The sequence below is a fragment of the Aspergillus lentulus genome (assembly GCF_001445615.1).
Source record: "Aspergillus lentulus DNA, contig: Alt08, strain: IFM 54703, whole genome shotgun sequence".
NCBI lineage: Eukaryota > Fungi > Ascomycota > Eurotiomycetes > Eurotiales > Aspergillaceae > Aspergillus > Aspergillus lentulus.
In genome coordinates this window covers 417,350-436,169 of record NW_028322118.1, presented here as the reverse complement: position 1 = coordinate 436,169, position 18,820 = coordinate 417,350, and the positions used below count along the sequence as shown (strand labels likewise).

General features: G+C 49.8%; 8 protein-coding genes across 8 annotated transcripts; 2 read left to right on the top strand and 6 right to left on the bottom strand.

Annotated features, from left to right (window-relative positions):
• Nucleotides 1-233: 233 nt before the first annotated feature.
• ALT_3411 (putative PHD and RING finger domain protein) lies at nucleotides 234-2,193 on the bottom strand (the record flags this gene model as incomplete). The annotated part of the gene is made up of 2 exons (XM_033556573.1): nucleotides 234-1,798; nucleotides 1,896-2,193. The coding sequence occupies 2 exons, from the start codon at nucleotides 2,191-2,193 to the stop codon at nucleotides 234-236; spliced, it is 1,863 nt and encodes a 620-aa protein (XP_033412464.1).
• A 1,055-nt stretch (nucleotides 2,194-3,248) lies between these two features.
• ALT_3410 (60S ribosomal protein eL43) lies at nucleotides 3,249-3,880 on the bottom strand (the record flags this gene model as incomplete). The annotated part of the gene is made up of 4 exons (XM_033556574.1): nucleotides 3,249-3,312; nucleotides 3,448-3,612; nucleotides 3,757-3,787; nucleotides 3,862-3,880. 4 exons carry the CDS (start codon nucleotides 3,878-3,880, stop codon nucleotides 3,249-3,251), a joined length of 279 nt encoding a protein of 92 aa, XP_033412465.1.
• Nucleotides 3,881-4,678: 798 nt separating this feature from the next.
• ALT_3409 (saccharopine dehydrogenase family protein) lies at nucleotides 4,679-6,147 on the top strand (the record flags this gene model as incomplete). Its single annotated transcript, XM_033556575.1, has 5 exons — nucleotides 4,679-4,868; nucleotides 4,919-5,066; nucleotides 5,132-5,204; nucleotides 5,258-5,382; nucleotides 5,439-6,147. The coding sequence occupies 5 exons, from the start codon at nucleotides 4,679-4,681 to the stop codon at nucleotides 6,145-6,147; spliced, it is 1,245 nt and encodes a 414-aa protein (XP_033412466.1).
• A 301-nt stretch (nucleotides 6,148-6,448) lies between these two features.
• ALT_3408 (alpha/beta fold hydrolase) lies at nucleotides 6,449-7,922 on the bottom strand (the record flags this gene model as incomplete). The annotated part of the gene is made up of 7 exons (XM_089599571.1): nucleotides 6,449-6,726; nucleotides 6,798-6,861; nucleotides 6,921-7,251; nucleotides 7,316-7,425; nucleotides 7,490-7,597; nucleotides 7,655-7,707; nucleotides 7,844-7,922. The coding sequence occupies 7 exons, from the start codon at nucleotides 7,920-7,922 to the stop codon at nucleotides 6,449-6,451; spliced, it is 1,023 nt and encodes a 340-aa protein (XP_089455909.1).
• A 503-nt stretch (nucleotides 7,923-8,425) lies between these two features.
• On the bottom strand, nucleotides 8,426-11,892 carry ALT_3407 (uncharacterized protein; the record flags this gene model as incomplete). The annotated part of the gene is made up of 7 exons (XM_033556578.2): nucleotides 8,426-8,827; nucleotides 8,898-8,966; nucleotides 9,024-9,477; nucleotides 10,595-10,707; nucleotides 10,768-11,019; nucleotides 11,110-11,759; nucleotides 11,874-11,892. The coding sequence occupies 7 exons, from the start codon at nucleotides 11,890-11,892 to the stop codon at nucleotides 8,426-8,428; spliced, it is 1,959 nt and encodes a 652-aa protein (XP_033412469.2).
• A 582-nt stretch (nucleotides 11,893-12,474) lies between these two features.
• Nucleotides 12,475-13,700, bottom strand: ALT_3406 (putative succinate:fumarate antiporter (Acr1); the record flags this gene model as incomplete). The annotated part of the gene is made up of 5 exons (XM_033556579.1): nucleotides 12,475-13,088; nucleotides 13,156-13,354; nucleotides 13,416-13,465; nucleotides 13,522-13,569; nucleotides 13,634-13,700. The coding sequence occupies 5 exons, from the start codon at nucleotides 13,698-13,700 to the stop codon at nucleotides 12,475-12,477; spliced, it is 978 nt and encodes a 325-aa protein (XP_033412470.1).
• Nucleotides 13,701-15,566: 1,866 nt separating this feature from the next.
• On the top strand, nucleotides 15,567-16,920 carry ALT_3405 (bile acid:sodium symporter family protein; the record flags this gene model as incomplete). Its single annotated transcript, XM_089599570.1, has 4 exons — nucleotides 15,567-16,179; nucleotides 16,243-16,342; nucleotides 16,404-16,611; nucleotides 16,807-16,920. The coding sequence occupies 4 exons, from the start codon at nucleotides 15,567-15,569 to the stop codon at nucleotides 16,918-16,920; spliced, it is 1,035 nt and encodes a 344-aa protein (XP_089455908.1).
• Nucleotides 16,921-17,173: 253 nt separating this feature from the next.
• pex26 lies at nucleotides 17,174-18,558 on the bottom strand (the record flags this gene model as incomplete). Its single annotated transcript, XM_033556581.1, has 2 exons — nucleotides 17,174-18,047; nucleotides 18,110-18,558. The coding sequence occupies 2 exons, from the start codon at nucleotides 18,556-18,558 to the stop codon at nucleotides 17,174-17,176; spliced, it is 1,323 nt and encodes a 440-aa protein (XP_033412472.1).
• Between the last annotated feature and the right edge of the window lie 262 nt (nucleotides 18,559-18,820).

The following is an 18,820-nucleotide window of genomic DNA, read 5'->3' as shown; positions in this document are numbered from 1 at the left end:
CAATTAGGACATAATATGCTCTATGCTGTCGCTGAAGATACATTGAAAAGATATTGTGAGAGATCCTGCCCCCAGTGTCGAACCATCAACATGTCCCATATTCCTAAGCGGGTATCCAAAGACGCTGCGCCGAGTCCGATTGTGAAAATGAACGCCTCGCTGTATGCTTTTAACTCGCAGAACAAATAAATCGCTGCATAAACGCCGGTAGTTCCAAAGAATCTTCTCTGCCCTTAAGAGCTACTATCCGCAAGGGAGTCTTCATCCTTTGCTCGGAGACCATCGATTGCCTTTTTAACCTCCTCGGCGGCGATTTTCCCAAAGCTATTCTTGGTCTCGGTGTCTAGGGATTGTGCATCCCCCACTCGCTCGTATAGCATTCGCGAAATAGTACGGTTGATATCCGTGTACTGGTCCTTCGAGACCATCTTTGAGCGATAATACGGTTTGAGTGCTCCTCCAACCAGCTTTTGAATGTCGGATTTGACCGTAAGAGATAGGCCAGGGCGAGTGGGCGAGCTCTCAGTTGACCGTGCTGTCAACCGTAGTGCTGCCCTAGGAATTCGAGAACGTGGGCGGCTTGACCCAACGTGCGATGGTGTTGTTTCCTGGACATCGTTATTGGAATCCGATGGCGACACAATCGGCGAGAAGGGAGGAGACGATTGTTCTGTAGGCGACGCAAGTTGTAAGGGGGAGATAGGCCTGCTGCGAGGATAGGGAGGTGGTGTCGTAGATGAAAGCCGAGGCGAAGATCGATTGGAAGGAGCAGGCGAAATTGAGGGAGAAGATGGACCGATACTGCTGTGGTCCGTGGGAGCAACCGAAACGGGCGCAGATGGGCCATGCGAATTGCTGCCGCTAGGATTCGATGCCTCTTCCACTTCTTTCAGGAGAGACTGAAGGAAGCTGGGCTCGCTGGAACCTTCATTGATTCGAGCAGAAGCCTGAGCAGCTGCTCTCGAGGACTCGCCGTTTTGGAGGGCTAGAGCCGCTAGCTCTTGCGGCCTACGGGTCCGAGGACGTTTGAGCTTCCGCTCCGGCTCGGTAGGTTCTGGCGAAGGGGATAGTGTTGGTTCCTTGCGCTTTCTTGCTGCACTCGGGTTGTTTTCTATCTCGCGAGCTCGTTCAAAGGCGTTCCAAGCCCTCATCTCTTCAAGAGACTCCGGTTCAGGGGTCGGTTCTCTTGGAACGCGAGGTCGTGATGGCCGTGGCGCCTCGATGTCAAGGAGAGCAGCAGTGTCCCGAAACCGGTTGCTGCCGCCTTGCCGCTCAGCAACCTCGAACCGGCGCTGCCAGGCTCGAAACTCTCGTTGATTGGCTTCCTCTCGCCGCTGTTGTTGGATAGCACGCGCAGTAGCCCCATCATCATCGAATGGAAAGTCCAGGTCCAGGTTCAAATGATCCCAAACTGATTGCCACACTCGCGCCCAGTGGAGAGAGTTCATCTGATTCCGGCTTTGAAGTCTACGCTGCTGTGCTCTCGTGCGACGAGTTCGCCTCTCATGCGTCCTGACAGGTCTAGCAGTATCCGGCGACAATGCTCGGGCACGTTGGGTTTGGCACCGCGAACAGTACCAGGGTCCAGATGGTACCTCGTCGAGCCCCAAGCAGTAGGTATGCGATGGCGCATCGCAGCCATCGCAAAGGAGGAGCAGCTCTTCATTGTCCGCATCCCCACAAATAAGACAAGGCTGAAAGTCGGCCAAATCATCGTCTACGTAATCGATGACCATTGAGGGATCGACATCGGCCACTTGAACTCGGTCCTCTACCGCATATGATGAGATAACAGGACCTGCAAAAAGGCCATAAAAGCCTCTAAGATTAGCACGGATCTCCAAGAATCAAGATACAACCTCAAGTCCGGGTGAGGTGCAAGTGAAAGGACATACCTCCGAGACGATCACTCAGCTCCACTAGGTTGAAGCTGCGACGACATATGGGACAGCTGTTGGCTCTTTCAACCCATGGTTTTAGGCAATTATTGTGTAGAATATGACCGCAAGGAAGTAACTGGGCGATTTGACCTGCGTCCTCATTGTCATCAAGGCCGCCTGTTTTGGTAGAAGCGTCACTTGACTTGCCTTCTACTTGAAGGTCAGGTCTTGGCACGGCCTCGGCGGCGATGGCAAGAGAATCGCTGGCGCTTTCGCCAAGGTCTCCTAAGCACACAATACAAGTGTCGGCCATGAACAGAGGAATAAGTGCCAGAATTGTCTGCAGGAAAGCTGTGAGAAGGCATGAAGAGCAACCAGCAGGAAAGATTAAAGGGCAGAGGCGTAGAAGGAGAAGGGGAGAGAGAGCAGGTCGAGTGATGTGGGGAGAAAGCAGGCGGCCTTTTGAAGGTGGGCCTAAAATTCGATCTAACGCAAAACAGCCTGGACAGGAACGTGACCGGCTAGCCACCAGGCGAATCAGCAGACAGGATAACTGCTGAGAGCTAAGCAAAACCTCCTCATTATGATCATGGCCGGCGATTAATGGTGCTTGGAGGATGCTCTGCCCTTGCAGGTCAGCAGAATGCGAGGATCCCCTCTTTGCGATCTTAGTCTAGTTGTGCAACTGTTTCCCTTCCCGAGCATCCGTAGAGCTCTTGAAGTGAAGCTAACCAAGTAATATATAGCCTTTAATTCATCAGGACAATGTAGTTCAAAGTTGATTTAAATTACTTATGAAATAAATGCCTATTCGCCGGAGGGAATTGGCCTCAGACATGATTAATTAAAGGCAGATCATCGGTTAGTCCTGTCATCTCTGCCAGGATTTTGAGCCAGTCGGGCCAGAGAAAAAACTCAAATTGGTTCGGCGGTCAATCAGTTTGGTTCTCATAATTGGCCAGAAAGGATAAGAAGGGATTCATCTACGAAGTACTCCGGAATCACTTTGGGGAAACACAGGCTGGACGTTGGCTCACACCTATTTTATGGACACTGCTAGAGCAGTCAGGAGACTCATCAATCATTCCCACTCAAGCGAGCTTCTGAATCACCATGGATCTGATCTAGCGTTCTGCATGTAGGACGTGACATGATGGACAAGGATTTCACGTGGTGCACAAGCTGAGCGGACCCAGTTCGTCAGGCGAGAATCTTATTATTGAAAAGTCTGATTCGACGAGGCAAGTATGCTATCGACATCGACAAGTGGTATCCGTTACGAGAATGTCTTCTTGCTGATTCTCCAGTTTTGAATTTATTTTGATTTTAATTCAGACGTTAAACAGAAAGAGAATCCCATCATCACATTTAAACCTCCGCGATTTCTCTGAGACGACGGATGGTCGAGCGGGTGGCAGCGGCGGCGGGTGTGCTGTAGTACAGTCACATCGGTCAGTATCCGTGTCACTGTGAATACTCCTAGCCTTTATTTCGCCAGTCTGGCCTTTTTCAAGGCGCGACGACCGAGAAGGCTAGGAACAAGGGAGAGAACGTGTGTTCGACTTACGAGACGGTGTAGGCACCACCGGCAACGGTCTTCTTGCAGCCCTTGCACTCCCAGATACCAACAGCCTGGCGCTTGACGGTGTTCTTTCCGCAGAAGGTGCAGACGTAGCGGGCGTGCTGGGTGATTTCCATCTTCTTCACCTGCTTACGCAGGGAGGCACCGTATCTGTAATGAACAAGCCATGTCAACCAACCATTCTAACTCTCCAGAATCCGATATTCCGCGCTTTCGATTCCGGTTTCGATGGAGCAGAGCGAATTGCAGACGACTTCAGATCGATTTTTCGAGGTGCGAGGGCGAAAAGCATACCTGGTACCATATTTACCCGTGATACCGACCTCTAAAAGTATGCAGTCAGTATTTCTATCCTTTTCACATTCTTTCTCCGTTGTTATCTCGATCGAAATCACTCACTCTTAGTGCGCTTCGTCATCTTGTCTCGTGTGCGGCTGTTGAGGTCAAAGATGGATACAGTGCGGTAAGACGAAATCGAGGCTGCGGCTTTCTTGAGGGACTGGTTGTGGGTGGGCTCGCTTAGGGTTCGAATCTTGGCGAATTTCGATCACGTGATACTAGCTGCTTTCTGACGTATGATCCCTAAGTGCATTAAAGAAACTAAAGGGTCGATAAGTGATACAGAACTAAATGGATTTCTCTCTAAAATCCGTCCATTTAATTATCTCGATTCCAGCAGATTGCATCCTATACTCGACCATTATTTGAGAAAGCTAGGGCGCAGGCATTTCTACTACTGAAGGTCTGCGGAGTAGTGCAACCCAAGAAGAACCAGGTTCTTACACGATCGCCGTGACTAACGAAGGAGTCATGGTCTTGGGGCTAGTTACATATGGATAATCTGGCTAGAGTCTGTCCTGTCGTCAAACTGATCACAATTATAATTATTATTATGGTACTATCGCTCTATATCTGGTCTCCACAAGGAGTTCATTTCTTTGAAAGGAATCTTATCGTCACATGATATTCGATAAGTCCTTTCTACTTGCGGTTAGCCCGCAGGACCGAGGTATGACGATAACAAATGGGTACGCGCGGATGTCCCATGTGTTGATGATTAAGGACGTATTCAAGGTCGATGCCTGGGAATTGTCATCTATATCCCTTGGACGTCTTTATAGTTGTATCTCCTTGATGTCACATAGTCAAGCTTCTTGAGTTTTCAGTCCATAGTACATTATCGTCAAGATTCGACAGCCCTCGTATAATAACAGATATGGAATCCGAAAAGGAGTTCGACTTGGTTCTTGTTGGTCCTACGGGTTACACTGGGAGACTTTGCGCAGAGCATATTGTCAAGAACTTGCCGACGAACCTGAAATGGGCTCTAGCAGGTCGCTCTGTGCAGAAGATTGAGGACATCGCAAAGGAGCTCAGGACTCTCAACCCTGACCGCACCGCGCCAGGTAACTGAAGACCAGAGCATCGAACGAAGTCATCGCTGACGCACCTTCAGAGATTCTCGCTGTACAGCTAAATCGGAAAGAACTGGACCCTCTTGTCCAGAGGACCAATGTCATCATCAATTGCGTTGGCCCATACCACCTGTACAGCACTCCTGTTGTTGAAGCGTGCGCCAATCATGGAACTCATTATGTGGACGCGTGAGTGTTACTGCAATGTTATTTGAGAGAGTGCGTGGACGAGAACTAAGATGCCCGTTGCGCAGCACTGGAGAAACACCCTGGGTTAGGGAAATAATTCAAAAGTATCACGATGTTGCGAAGTCTAACGGAGCGATCGTCAGTTACACCTTACTTGCGAAGCACTGCGACTTGTTCTGACTCTATTCTAGATTATCCCATCTGTCGGTGTTGAAAGCGCCCCAGCAGACATCCTAGCTTGGTCTGTTGTTAAACGAGTTCGGGAGAATCTCTCCTGCGACACAAGAGAGGTGACTGGTGCAATTGAGGAGATGAAGTATGCGCACCCTCACCTGCATGCAATTGGATTGATCTCCTAACGACCCTATGTAGGAGCTCCGGACCAAGCGGTGGCACCCTGAATACGGTGCTCACAATCTTCGACTCCCTTTCCTTCTCCGACATCCTCAAATCTACGGACCCCTTCGCTTTGGCCGCCTCCGCCCCCCCCAAGAATGTCCCCAGCGAGCCACTAGTAGACAAGATCCTAGGAGTTAGGTCCGTTCGGGACTTGGGTACTCTCAGTACATCGCCATCGGCTATTGCAGACATCACCATCGTGCACCGCAGCAGTACCCTGATGCCGGAATTCTACGGCCCACGCTTCTATTTCCGGCAATTTGTCAAAGTTAGAAATGCGCTTGTCGGCGTGCTCTTTCATTATGCCTTCATCATCGGCTTGTGTCTTCTGATACTCCCTCCCGTTCGCGCGCTGGTGCGGAAGGTCGTCTACGCCGCAGGTCAGGGCCCACGCAAGGAAGATTCAGTCAATGACCGCGTCGAGTACCGTGCAGTAGCGACGGCTGATCAAAAGACGGCCGCACCGCAGCGTGTCTTCGGCAAATTCAAGTATGAAGGGTCAATGTATGCACTGACTGGTTTGCTGCTTGCCGAGGCAGCAATGGTCATCTTGGAGGAGACGGAGCGAGTGAAAAAGGTGTCCCGATGCGGCATAGTAACGCCAGCAACATTGGGACAACCGTTTGTTGACCGGTTAGAGAAAGTTGGATGCCATGTTGAGACTCAGGTCTTTGACTACTGACGCCTCCACCGTTTTTGATGCCTTGCTTGCCCGCTGTCCCTAATGAAGGATGTTTTGTCTATTGATGTTACGCCCATCATGTTAATGAAACGCCAGACTTATGTAGATCAATTACGCACAGTTTTCGATAGTGGGTTGAGATCCAAGTTTGACCACAATACTCATTTGAACAAGCTAATGACCTTGGCTATGTAAGCACCGCAACCCAAACAGTAAACCCAGACGCCTCTCATGTTATGATCGAAGTATCACACATATACTATTATATACAATCCTGTAAATAGCAATTTTTATGCAACCTTCACAACTTGAACAAACGGGGATCGGTGAATACCACTTCCTCCAGCCACCAAGCAATCATCTCGTTCACCTCCTTGGGCTTCTCCCACAGAGCCCAGTGAGATGTATTGACCTGTTTGTAGGTCAAGTGAGGGATTGTCTTCGTCATACCTTTGCCCAGGTGTGCCGGAAGGGCGGCGTCTCTGAGTGCTTGAATGAAGAGGACTGGGGCTGTGATACGCCGGTCAAGGATGGCTAGTTCTTCTTTGTGGTTCACTTCTCGCGTCCGGTACCAGTTCACTGTAGTCTCGTTAGCAATCTGCCCTGGTGTTGCTCGAGATACCCGAGCAAGGAGATATGTGGCGCCTTACATGGACCGTGAATGCCAGTTCGCGAGAACTCTTTGGCATAATAGTCGAGTTCCTGAGGTTCCGGCTATCAGTACCTTAAAAGCAGCAATAGAGGGCGATTCAGAAAACAGGAGGAAAACCGACCTCTTCACTGAGCAGCCTCGACGGTTGCACCTCGAACATTTTGTCCAGGAGTATCCCCAAGCCCGCGTCAAAGGCTACTTCTCCCTTTTCAGTACGACCGCCGTACAATGCGCTGAGGAATTTCTTGATATCATCTTCTGTCCGGATGACTGGTTCCAAGCCCCCGCTTTTCAGCTGCAACTGATAGGCAAAATGCGGCGCAACCGTTGCTACAAAATCCTCCAGAGGATAGTACTTCTTAGTTGGGGGGCTATACGGTACGCAGACCGTGAACAGATGAGTAACGAGGTCTGGATACCAGAGGGCAAGTCGGTATGCAAATGCAGCGCCCCTGTGAAATATGGTCAGTCATAAGCGCTCTCAAAATGTAAAGACTGAAGTCAGGAGGATGATACCAGTCATGTCCTCCTACGATGATCTTGTCGGCGCCAAGTTGTGATGCTAGCTCCTTGATGTCATCGGCGCACTGCTTGTGAGAGTATAGCGAAATGTCCTCTGGAGCATCCTAGACCACGTAGTCAGCACATATAAATATGGGAACGAGATAGATCATTGTATCAAATCCATACTGTTCGACCATATCCCAAACAATCTGGAGCAATAACCCGCAGTCCCATATCGATCAGCATGGGGATTTGGTACCGCCATCCCATCGATAGATCTGGGAAGCCATGGAGCTAAAAAAGAGTAAGTTACACGCTCAAGCGTATGTAGGTGAGTTAGAGCTGACTGACAAGGAAGATGGTAGCTCTGTATGTGCTTGTTTTTGGCTCGCTATAAAGGTAGCCTAAAGATATATAGTTAGTGGACGGTCAAGATATGATTGAGATGGTGCTTCCAGCATAATCTGTCTGACACCACAGCGCTTCTGGTCTCATGCCAAAAAAAAAGGTGCACACGTGCTGAAGTGACAAGATGCATACCGTATTGCTTGCCATTCACCCTTGCTTGACGGAATTGGACCCGAGGGTCGCCGGTGACCCTGATCTTATCAACAATCATGATTGCAACGCGGACCAGACAGTTTCAGATGTCCAAATTTTCGTTTATGCGAACGCGCCCTTGCAGGATAAACAGAGAATAACCTGGAGACGAGGTTCTACCGACTGTTGCTTTTATTTATGTACAACGAAGCTATGGATCCCCGCCAGTTGTCTCGTCACGTGCGTTTCGAAACTGCCGAAACGTATTGGACGCCTGGACAGAGATGGCAAGGCTACAAATAAGAATGGAGAAAGTACCTGAAGTACGAAGTACGGAAACCTCAACGGGATCAAGGGATTCCCGATATCATTACTGTCGTGTCCAGGAGGAGAGTCGGTGTGTCCATGAATGCTGTTGCCAAGTCCAGCTCTTGCCGCCGAATTGCCTCGGTTGGAGTTACTGCTGCCTTTCCCCACAAATGCTTGCGGCTGCTATGATCACTAATATGAGGAGTTATTAGGAAGAGTATGGTAAATGGTAGAGCCTAGATATTCAAGAAGATAAAAAGGCCTAATACGACATTAATAGATCACCGTATCCTCGTTGTCCTCGACCACCTCTCCCCCATCGTCATCAGCTGCCCGATGGTCATCTGAACCGGTGTGGTTGACTGATGCCGGGACGTCGTTGACAGTTTCGGGTACAGCAGCTTCAATATTCTGGCCTTGATTCGTCTCAGCGCTGGCCTTGTCTGAGCTTTCCTCGGTCGTATCTTTGGGCTCTTGGACATCGACGTCGGGCTGCGGAGCTTCTTGTTGATTACCAGCTCGGATCTCTGTTTCCTCCTTTGACTCACTCTCCTCCTGAGGAGGACGACGTGCTTCGAATTCAGCGCGCTCCCGGGAGATGGTAGCTTCTGCTTCCTCAATCTGGTGGCGTATTAAGTCCTCATCCTCGGGCCGTAATTGCCATGGCTTGTAGTACTGCAATGAAAAGAAGGGTTAGATCAATCACGATACCGGAGCCGCAACATTTGGAAATCCTATAACATACCAGCACTGGCTCCGATTTCGTCTTTAAGAAATGTGCCATTGCCAACAAATTTGAGTGCCGGGTTCGCATCTATAAACATCGACCATAAGCTCGGAAGCTCGTAACCTGAGAGCAGCGGGCACTTACCGATTCCTCTTCGTAGTATCTCTGTTGCTTCTTTCTAAGTGCGACTTGCTCCTCCCTCTTCTTCTTTTTCAACTCATCGTACTCTTCGTCTTGAAGTTTCAATTTATCTTGTTGCTTCCGTTCAATGTCTGCTCGCCGCTTCTCAGCTGCTGTACTGGACCTCTGCGAAAGCGTCCCGAGTAGTGCTCCGAATAGTCGTTGTCCGCGCTTGCGCTCCTCATCGCGACCATTTGCTTGCCGACTGGCCCTTCGGTCCGGCCTCTGCTCTGCTGTATCTGAAAACGAAGGCTTGCGATCCGATGCTGGATGATCATTCTCCTCTTGGGTACTTAATCGGCGACGCTTGCTATCTGGATCCGGGTCTGTAGTAGATGAATTTCTTCGCTTGAGGCCGGCATCTGGAGATGGAGCCAGGATGTCCTGCTCAGGCACTGCGACTGCAGAAGCAAGTGTTCTAAGCAATCGTCAATCTTAGTTAGCGCAAGAAACGTGCACAAAACATTGTAGAAGATGTCGTACCCTTCTGCCATATTTGGGACTGCGAACTATGACACGATCTCTGGATAGTCGCAGCGAATACTAGAGAACAGCTTCAAGACGTCTCGTAATGTCAAATGAATTCACAAGCGACTGCGCTTGGATCATCCACTGTCTCGCCGAAAACCCCCAAAATGAAAACGGCCGGTATCGTAAGTCCAGTCGCGATATCAATGGCGGGACTCCGACTTCCCGTGCACGGACCATTTGCCCGATCTGCTGCACCAAAAGGCGTTCCGTGGAATCTTCTGTCTTCTCCTTCCAACGCCTTCTATCAGTTCTCTCTTGATTGATAAACTACCAGTTCCCTCCTGGCCACCTTAAATCTACGCCCAGAACCCAAAGCTCAGAAGTCTTACCGATAGTATCTTTCTCGCTTAAATTAGTGGCGATATTCAGCAAATCTATATCTTTAAGCCATTTTTCACATACCCCCCCGTTCAATACATCGCCGACGTCGCAAGCTCAGCAGCCATGTCTCGCCATCACCCAGATCTCGTTATGTGCCGCAAGCAGCCTGGTATTTCCATCGGCCGACTTTGTGACAAGTGCGACGGCAAGTGCCCCGTGTGCGATTCCTACGTGCGACCTACGACGCTTGTCCGGATCTGTGATGAATGCTCCTTCGGCAACTACCAGAACAAGTGTGTTGTCTGCGGTGGTGAGGGTATCAGTGATGCCTTCTATTGTTTCGAGTGTACAAGATTAGAGAAGGATCGAGACGGATGTCCCAAGATCATCAACCTGGGAAGTTCGAGGACAGATTTATTCTACCAAAAGAAAAGTTTTCGAAATCATTGATGTTGCGACATGCCTTTCCTCGTTCGCATGCCCCGATCGCGGTGCATTTCGGTGTATGGCAAAGCATCTTCTACACGACGCTTAAATTTCTCGCACCTTCCGCAAAATATGTCGGCTTCCGGGCGATTTTCATACTTGAGAGCTTAGAAAGGGTGGACATATTTGACAGTGACATCGGGGGATATCTAAATATTCTAAGAAGGTGCCCGGAAGAGCCCTACAGCCAATTCTACCTTCCAGGCCGCTTTGGTCTGGCGAATCCTCGTCTCAGCCCATCATTCTGTTGGGGCTGGACCTCCTCCTGCAACCTGTCTCCTGAGATCTCGTCAGGAGAAGATGCCTCGATCTGCATGTCGCATCGTTAGATGGTAAAAAATCAATCATGTGGTTGTCACGCAAAGCATACCTTCTTGGAAATCTTCAGCCCCTGTTCGTCAGCTACACGAAGAGCATACATCCGAGAGCTTGCGTAAAGCATGCGCTCCTTGATCGACGAGCCCGACGGGCAGGTATAAATGAAGAAAACGGTATCGGTTTCAGGATAGTGGTAGAAAGTGTACCGAGGCGAGGACGGAGAGATGTGCGTCTGGACGGAGTTCGCGTCAATACCAGACTCCGCAGCAGCGAGCTTGAACGTTTCCGCGGGGATGTCAATGGCCTGTATTTCGCAGAGCTTGTAGTTAGCAATCAATGACAGATAAAAAGATTTTAAGTTTCCGAACTCAGCCCCAAACTCTGGAGAACGTACCAGTTGCACCAGCCCACCATCCTGTAGTCCTTCAAGAGCAGCCTTCACATCATCGTCCACGGTCATCCGCATCCCAGACTGCACACCAGCCCCAAAACCACCTCTCGCGAACGATCCACCAATGCCGATATCCCTACCAGGAGTACCGCTTCTAGCCTCCTCCTCCGCCCTCCGCACAGCCTCCAGCTCACGCTCCTTGTCCCCCATCAAATCCTCCCTTCTGAAGTCTCCCTTGCCTCCAGCTCCCTTCTTCTCCGCATCTCTCTCGCGCCACGCATCCTCGCTGGTGACTTCTTCCTCCTCCGTCGCAAAAATGGTAGTCGCAAACTTCTCGCTGCCTAGCTCTCGCACCAGCGTGGCACGGGTCGAGGCGAAGAGCGTCTTGGCGCGGACGGGGGCATTCGAGGGAATGTATGTCAGCGCGCAGAGGGATGAGGAACCCGTCTCAGGGCGACGGAAGAGCAGATAGAGGGGAGTTTTTGGCTGTAGCACGGACGAGAGCTGCGAGAGGGAGGGGTAGAATGCGCCGGGGGAGGAGAAGCGGATAGGGGAGAGGGGGGTCAGGCTCTCTGCTGTGATGGTTACAGGGAGACAGAAGATGGAGGAGTCCGAGGAGAAATCGTTGAATGCATTATGCAGCTCGGACGAGACTGAGATGTAGGTCAGCGTTTCTCTACTTTGTGATCGGGATTGACCATGCAGTGTGCAGTATGCAGTGCAGACCGGCGGACCGAGGGGTTCGGCTCTGGATGAAGTGTGCTTACCTGCAATTCCTGACTGCATCTTGAGTGGATGCAGTTGCGGTCTGGTATCTCAAGAATATATGACCTATCAACTGCTTTCGTGTGATATCCTCAATGTTTAGGAAGTGTTTACAGCTGGCAGAAGCGGTGTAGTTGGAGGAGGTGTTTAGCGGGGTAATCCCGATTGCCCAAAGTGGCTAGAGGGAGGGAATTGCAAGTGGTCTGTTCTCCGAGGCATTTTGAACAAATCGTAAATATGTCTCTAGTTGCTTCTTCATTGGCATCTAGCCATCTGCGCGACAGACATCATCTGTTACCTTTCAGATTTTTGATTCTATATTCAAGATGTCAAAGAAATTGGTATACTAACAGGTGGCGAGACCAAAAGACAAAGAAAAGAAATGTTATATACAAGTCAACTGTGCTGTTTTCAAATCGACAGGCCTCACCCATAACCAAAGCCCAGAGTGCGAGTGCCATCATCAATTCGAAGCTAATAACCCAGAAAAATAATGCAGTGAGATCGCAATGCAATCGAAAACGCCACGATGCTCATGGTATCAAATGCTTTCGAAAACACGCAACGGCCGTTCTCCTCAACCTCGATTGGAGACAACCGTACTTATTCCTCATATTTGCCACCCACGAAGGCCCAGTTTGACTCTTCGAGTTTGCCCTTGAGGAACTCGTATACCGTGAAAGTCACAGCCTGACCAGGAGCAACTCTCATCACGCGAGGAGTGATACCCTTGTAGAAAGCGCGCGCACCCTCCTGCTTGAACATGTCCTTGGCAATGACCATGATTCTGCTGACGGCGGACTGACCAGGTTCAGCGCGGGTCTTCTGGAGTCTGGTCTTGATGGTGTCAATGGGGGCGTTCGAGAAAGGACCGACGGCACCGGAGATCAATCCGATGAGCGTTGTCTGATATGAGGGAAGCTGTGAGTTGCTGTACTCGGGCTGGACTCTTTGAAGGAAGGCCTTCAACTCGGTGTATGCGGTGAAGTTGGCAGCTTGATTGGTACCCTGGCGAAGAGCTGTCAGGGAGACACCGCGGTATAAAGTGCTGAATCCTTCTTCCCGGATCACGGTGAATAGTGCGTGTGGTGCGCTGCGGTACTTGGGGGTATCCAGAGGGTCCGCCAGACTGTGATGCTGCGCTTGTAAACGAATCTTAACGACTTCCATAGGGTTTACCACCGCGACGGCTTCGGTCACACCAGCAGCAAGACCAGCTGGTTCGAGATGTCAGTTCATACCCAGCTAAAGACACGCTGATCGAGGAAGGCATTGATCACGTACCGAGGAAGGTGGCCTTGCTGGTAACTGCACCAGTCTCCTTATCAGCGAGCATCTGCTTGTACCACTCATAGGAGGTGAAACGAATAGCCATCTTCGGGATGATACCGCCCAGAACAGCTCCCAGACCCTTGTACAATCCCAGGGCAGTCTCCTTCTTCACGATCTCGACACCGGTGGTGATAAATCCACGAGGCTTTGCCTGTCGAAGTAATGAATTATCAGTGACCGCACAACTGAGTAACCCTTGCGGCTTAACTTACTCCGGGGGCTCTAGCCCGTCGCGAGAGCTGCATTCTGACTTTAATGGTATCTGCGACATTGTTAGCCTGGCTTTCAGAACCCGATACCATTGGATTATAGCCATACCAAGAGGGTGGCAGACGAGAGCCTCCATCATACCGGCACCACCACCAGCTATGTCACATGTTAGCATCACCGCCAGCGAAATGTCCCCTCACCACGAAAAGCGTCATCGTACCGATCAAGTTCACAGCCGCGGAAGCGGGCTTATTGCCCTTGTTTCCCTCCACAGATTTGGCGGCCATGGCGATTGACTAGGTATGTGCAACGTGATTATGCGGTCTTTTCTTCCTTTTGTCAATTGAGGTACTAGCTTCCTTCTATAACGACGGCCAACTGCGGCGATTGTTCTCGGCGACTAAACGGGAAGAATGAGGAGGAATTGGAAGAGAGGGAGGAAAGGGGGTAGAAAAGCAACGAAGTATGACTCAATTGGGCCCGATATAGAATTAAAAAGGCACAAGAAAGCGACGATATCGGATCTTCACAGGTGCGCAAGAAATCCGGGGAGTTACGGAAGTATGGAGTTCCCTCGGCTCAAATCTGAGCTGGTATTTTAGATTGCTGGGACACTCTGGGGTCACCCGCTTATTGAAATAAGACTGATCAATTTTCGGGAATGGGGAATCGCTCGATGTTTCGGGATCAGTGGCGGCTTTGTTACTTTGTTCTGTCTATTTTATTCTCCTCAGTCGGGGCCGTGGGGAAGTTATGACGGGGAAGCGGAGGAAGCTCTTCTGGACGAGCGGAAGAGATGCCGCCGCCCGCAATGTAGAACTGAAGGGTAACCGAAGCTGTAGAAGAATAGAGATAGTAGAACTGTGTTGTTGAATCGGAGATGTGTCTTGCGACTGACTTATATTTCTGAGCTTTGTCTAGCAATCTAAGTAGAGTTCGCTCGTTCCTACAGCGGTTATTGAAGGAGATCTACCGCGTTGTCTTTCATAGCATCATCCCGAGGCATCGGGACAAGGCCAAAGCTGTTGCCCAGTGTCCAGCGCCCAGAACCTGCCTTTACTCCGTAGTAGTCCCTTGGTAGTCCCTTAGATCACCTACACTAGGATTGCCAGATATGGCTTGAGTTCCTCCCAAGAGCAAATGACTACTACACCACAGGCACCAATGATGTTGGAGAACCGTTCTTCACATGCTTAGAGTGACACGATCGAGCATCATCGTCATTACGCATGATCTGAGTGCTTGTGATTCCATACTTATCCTCCCTTAGTCAGGATAAGTCTCGTGCATTCTTTTGTTCCAGAAACACCTCCTTTATTCTCCATAGGTGTTTACCTTAAAGAGTCGTTACCCAGCTATGCGGAAATTTCCGGCTAAGTCCCTCGAGTGTTCAGCCGAGGCTTTTTCCCGATTCGGACTACATACCCCATATAGAGACTGAGACCGATGCGTTCATTGATAGCAATTAGTTGTTATTGTGACTGAGGAGTTTACATTTTGTGATAAATGTGCCAAGTGTCATCGATTTAAATATAAATAGTCTACAGACATATCCGTTCTTCTATCTTGGCGAAGCCGCGATTCCTACTCCCCGCGCTTGATACTATTTCCACGGTTTATAGTTTATCCATCCTACCTTCGACTCTACCGTAGTATGCAACTGCAAGAGTGATGTAGGCTCGTCATGTGAACATATAGTACATTTTATTGTTACATGGTCAGGTGTACTATTGCCCTATCGCGCCATGGGGCTTTTATATGCGTGTCGCGAAACAGATATGTTGTTGATATTTGCTGAATACCGTACATCAGGATATATTATGTAGAGAGTCAATAGATCCAAACAATATGTGCAGCCCCTGTTCCTGGCGAAAACCAATTACTATCAGTATCAGGAATCAGTTCAGCCTGATCTACTCCGTAAGGGCAACATCTTTACCCCACATGAGCTGTTATCATTTATCAAAGGTTATCGGATTTGATCCGATTTCCGTCTTTAACCCCATGAATCGGCATTCCAAAAAAGGGACTGAAGGTAAAGATGAAACAAACAAGCATCGCATATTTGACGTTGGTTTGCCTTTTTGCTTTACATCACAGTGATATTCAAAGAAAGAACTGTGACTGAGTGATTCATCTAACGACTCTCTGCAATGAACCACGGCATAGCCGAAGATGACAGTTCGAAGAGGCGGCATCCCTCAAAGGCACGGAGCTCGAAGTATATCTGCAAAACCATCTTAATTTTTCTCCTGCACCAATGGTTGCTCATAGGTATCGGTGTCGCCTGTGTTTTGGCATACTATTTCCCCAATGTAGCCAAGCATGGAGGCATCATCAGAGCTGAATACAGTATCCTGTATGGAGCGATGGCCATCATTTTCCTTACATCGGGTCTGAGCATCCCACACCAGAAATTGTTTACCCATCTTCTCAACTGGCGTCTTCACTTTCTTGTCCAAGTCTTCTCGTTCATTTTCATTCCCGCGCTCACACTTGCCGTTGTTCATATCGTATTGGCTGGAGATCCGCATGGCCATATCGACCGGGCCGTGCTGGCGGGCTATATCTTCACCGCTTGTATACCGACTACCATCGCTTCGAATGTCGTGATGACCCGATCAGCCGGTGGAGATGATGCAGCTGCTCTGGTTGAGGTTGTGATTGCCAATTTCCTAGGTCCCTTCATTACGGCCGGTTGGACTATCACTTTGCTGCCCACTACCGCTGAATTCGATCCATGGAAGCAAGCGAGCGGAGATTTAAGTGAGATGTACAAAGATGTATTCAGACAGTTGGGCCTTAGTGCACTTTTGCCCTTGGTAATAGGACAGCTGGTGCGTTGGGCCTGGCCAGAGCAGACGGAACGGGTGATGCAGAAGTATCGTATCTCGAAGCTGGGATCCGCTTGTTTACTGCTGATTGTTTGGTAATTATTATGATCATGTCCCGAAGTGAACCAAAATATCTGACTTGGATAACCATGGCAGGATGACATTCTCCTCCTGCTTCGCCACAGGAGCACTTCAAACTCTTTCTGTGCAAAGTGTCCTGTTTGTGGTCTTCTTCAACATCGCTCTGTACACTGCCCTCACTGCCGCATGTTTTGTCCTTTCACGGCCGCCGGAAGTACTGTCGGTCAATAGGTTCGGTATGCGACGCATCTTCAAGCGCCTAACCCCCGAGGAGACGATCGCAGTATGTTTTTGTGGTCCTGCAAAGAGTACTGCGCTGGGAATTCCCCTGTTGTATGCCATGTGGGCCCCAGTGGACTTGTACACAAAGGCAAGGACCTCGGTGCCTGTGTTGCTGTATACGACGGAACAGATCTGTATAGCACACTTTTTTGTTCATGCCCTGCAAAGGTGGCATAAGAATCTAAACAAGAAACAGGATGTTGAGACAATTGGCGACTGTGTTAGTTCCTCCAGAATGACTGTGCTTTCACTTGTGGACGAACCGCCCAACCAGAAAGGCGTGGATAGATGCAAGACAGTCCATGATTAGATTCATCAAGTTCCTTGTGATAACATGAAAAGGCCTCTATGCAGAATGTTTATCTGGAATCCCTTCTCTGCCTTTCACAGAGATCGACGCATGCATTTACAAACGAAAGAGACCTTATATAACATAATGACCAGTGGATTGGCCTGGGGGCAAAGGAAAGGCAAGCCAGAGGTTTCAAACATGTCATGCGTAAGGCAGAGGGCCACTGCAAAGCAGGGAGAAGCAAGGAAATTGGGATAAACCCGACATCTCGTCAAATATAGCTCACCTTCACTCCCATCCCCACAGTGCCCTTGATCTTCTGCCAACCCGACCCAGTGATTCTCCGAATTTTCTCGCGAATATTCTGCCTGCTTAGCGCCACGATAATGCCTAGCATGAATAAGAGCGTGCGGGCAATTGACAGAGGATTGCCAGCAACGGTCTTTGAAATATACTGCAGAATATTGCGCAGCACATTCGCCAAAGCTCGATTTGATCTGGCCGGCTTGTCGGTCTTCTTGACACTTTTCGATGACGCAGGAGGTGAGAACGCAGTGCGTCCAGAAGAAGTTGACTTGCTACCAGACGTTTTGTCCGTGGGCTTTCCCACTTTGGCTTTCGAAGCGCCGTTGGGTCGGCTCTTTTCGATGCTAGAATCCACCTTGCTATTGTTGCGCCGGTTATTCTTTTGCTCCAAGCGTTCGGCTGCTGCTGCTTCTTCCGCCCGCTGACGCTCTTCCTCACGCAATTGTCTCTCCAGCTCAGCGTCTTTCTCTCGCTGGAGCGCCGCTGCGCGCAGTGCTCCTTGCTCCTTTTCTTCCTTAATCCCCTCAAGTGTCTGTAGAAAAACATCTTTCCTTTCCTCGTCGAGGACCTCACTCATACTGATAAACTCTCTGGCATACTCCCATTCCTCATTGCGGGGAAGAACGTGAAGTGTGAAGAGCTCAATGATCTTTACCCGCGCTGCCAGATCTTTCGGAGTGTCAGTGCCGCCGTTCGGTCTGGAATGAGAAGGGTGAGACGGAGAATTGCGCAGATGCTCCGCGATGTCCAGGTTGGGTTGGCCGTATGAGGACAGGTAGGTTTCAAGTCGTTGCTGGTTTAGAGTTTGGGAAGCAGAGTGATTCAACAGAAGGGTGGTTCTGTTAGTCATCGTAGTCAGCGTCAGTGTAGGGGAATTGGTGGAGGCAGAAGCTTAACAGACAGATTATAGACGACCTCTGCGTCGACAGACCCCTCCAACCCTCTGTAGCCAGTCTGAACTACAGTCTCCCAAATCTGCCCATCGCGCACCTGAGACGAGATGGACTTCCACTTCTTCTGACCGAATTGATTTTTCCCTTCCTCAGGCCCCAAGTCGACAATGGAACTCAAGAGAGTGATATACAGATTCCATACTTTGATTCTCCAAGTACTTTGAGAGGACGCGACAGGCGGCGTTGAGTCGTCACCGTTAACGTATCGCTCGTCATGAGGTTGCGCAACAGTTATAGCAGGTTCAAGAGCGGCCAAGGCCTCTGGCAACCGTCGTGTCAGAAAGAGTTCCCGGGCATTCTTATATGTCTTTGAACAGAACTTCGAGGGAGACAGGGACGAGGTGGAGGATGAAAGTTGCGACTGAGACGTCGTCATGTACGATCCATCTTCGGCCATTGTTCACCGCCAGCGGAGAATGCGATCAGCGAGAAAGAATCAATGTGAGGTCAGAAGGAATGGATAGTAATTGTAAGCAATTTCAACAATAGCGGCAGGAGTGATGAAGTCGAAAAAATATCTTAAGTTTGAAGCTGTCGCAAGGGTGCATGAAGCTTGTGAGTGGTAGTTGTTAGTCGCTAGACTCCGATTGAACCCAAGAGTTGGGGTTAACTGCTTTCCCTCGGCTCGGCCATTGCTCTCAGTCTGGGGTCTGGCTGAT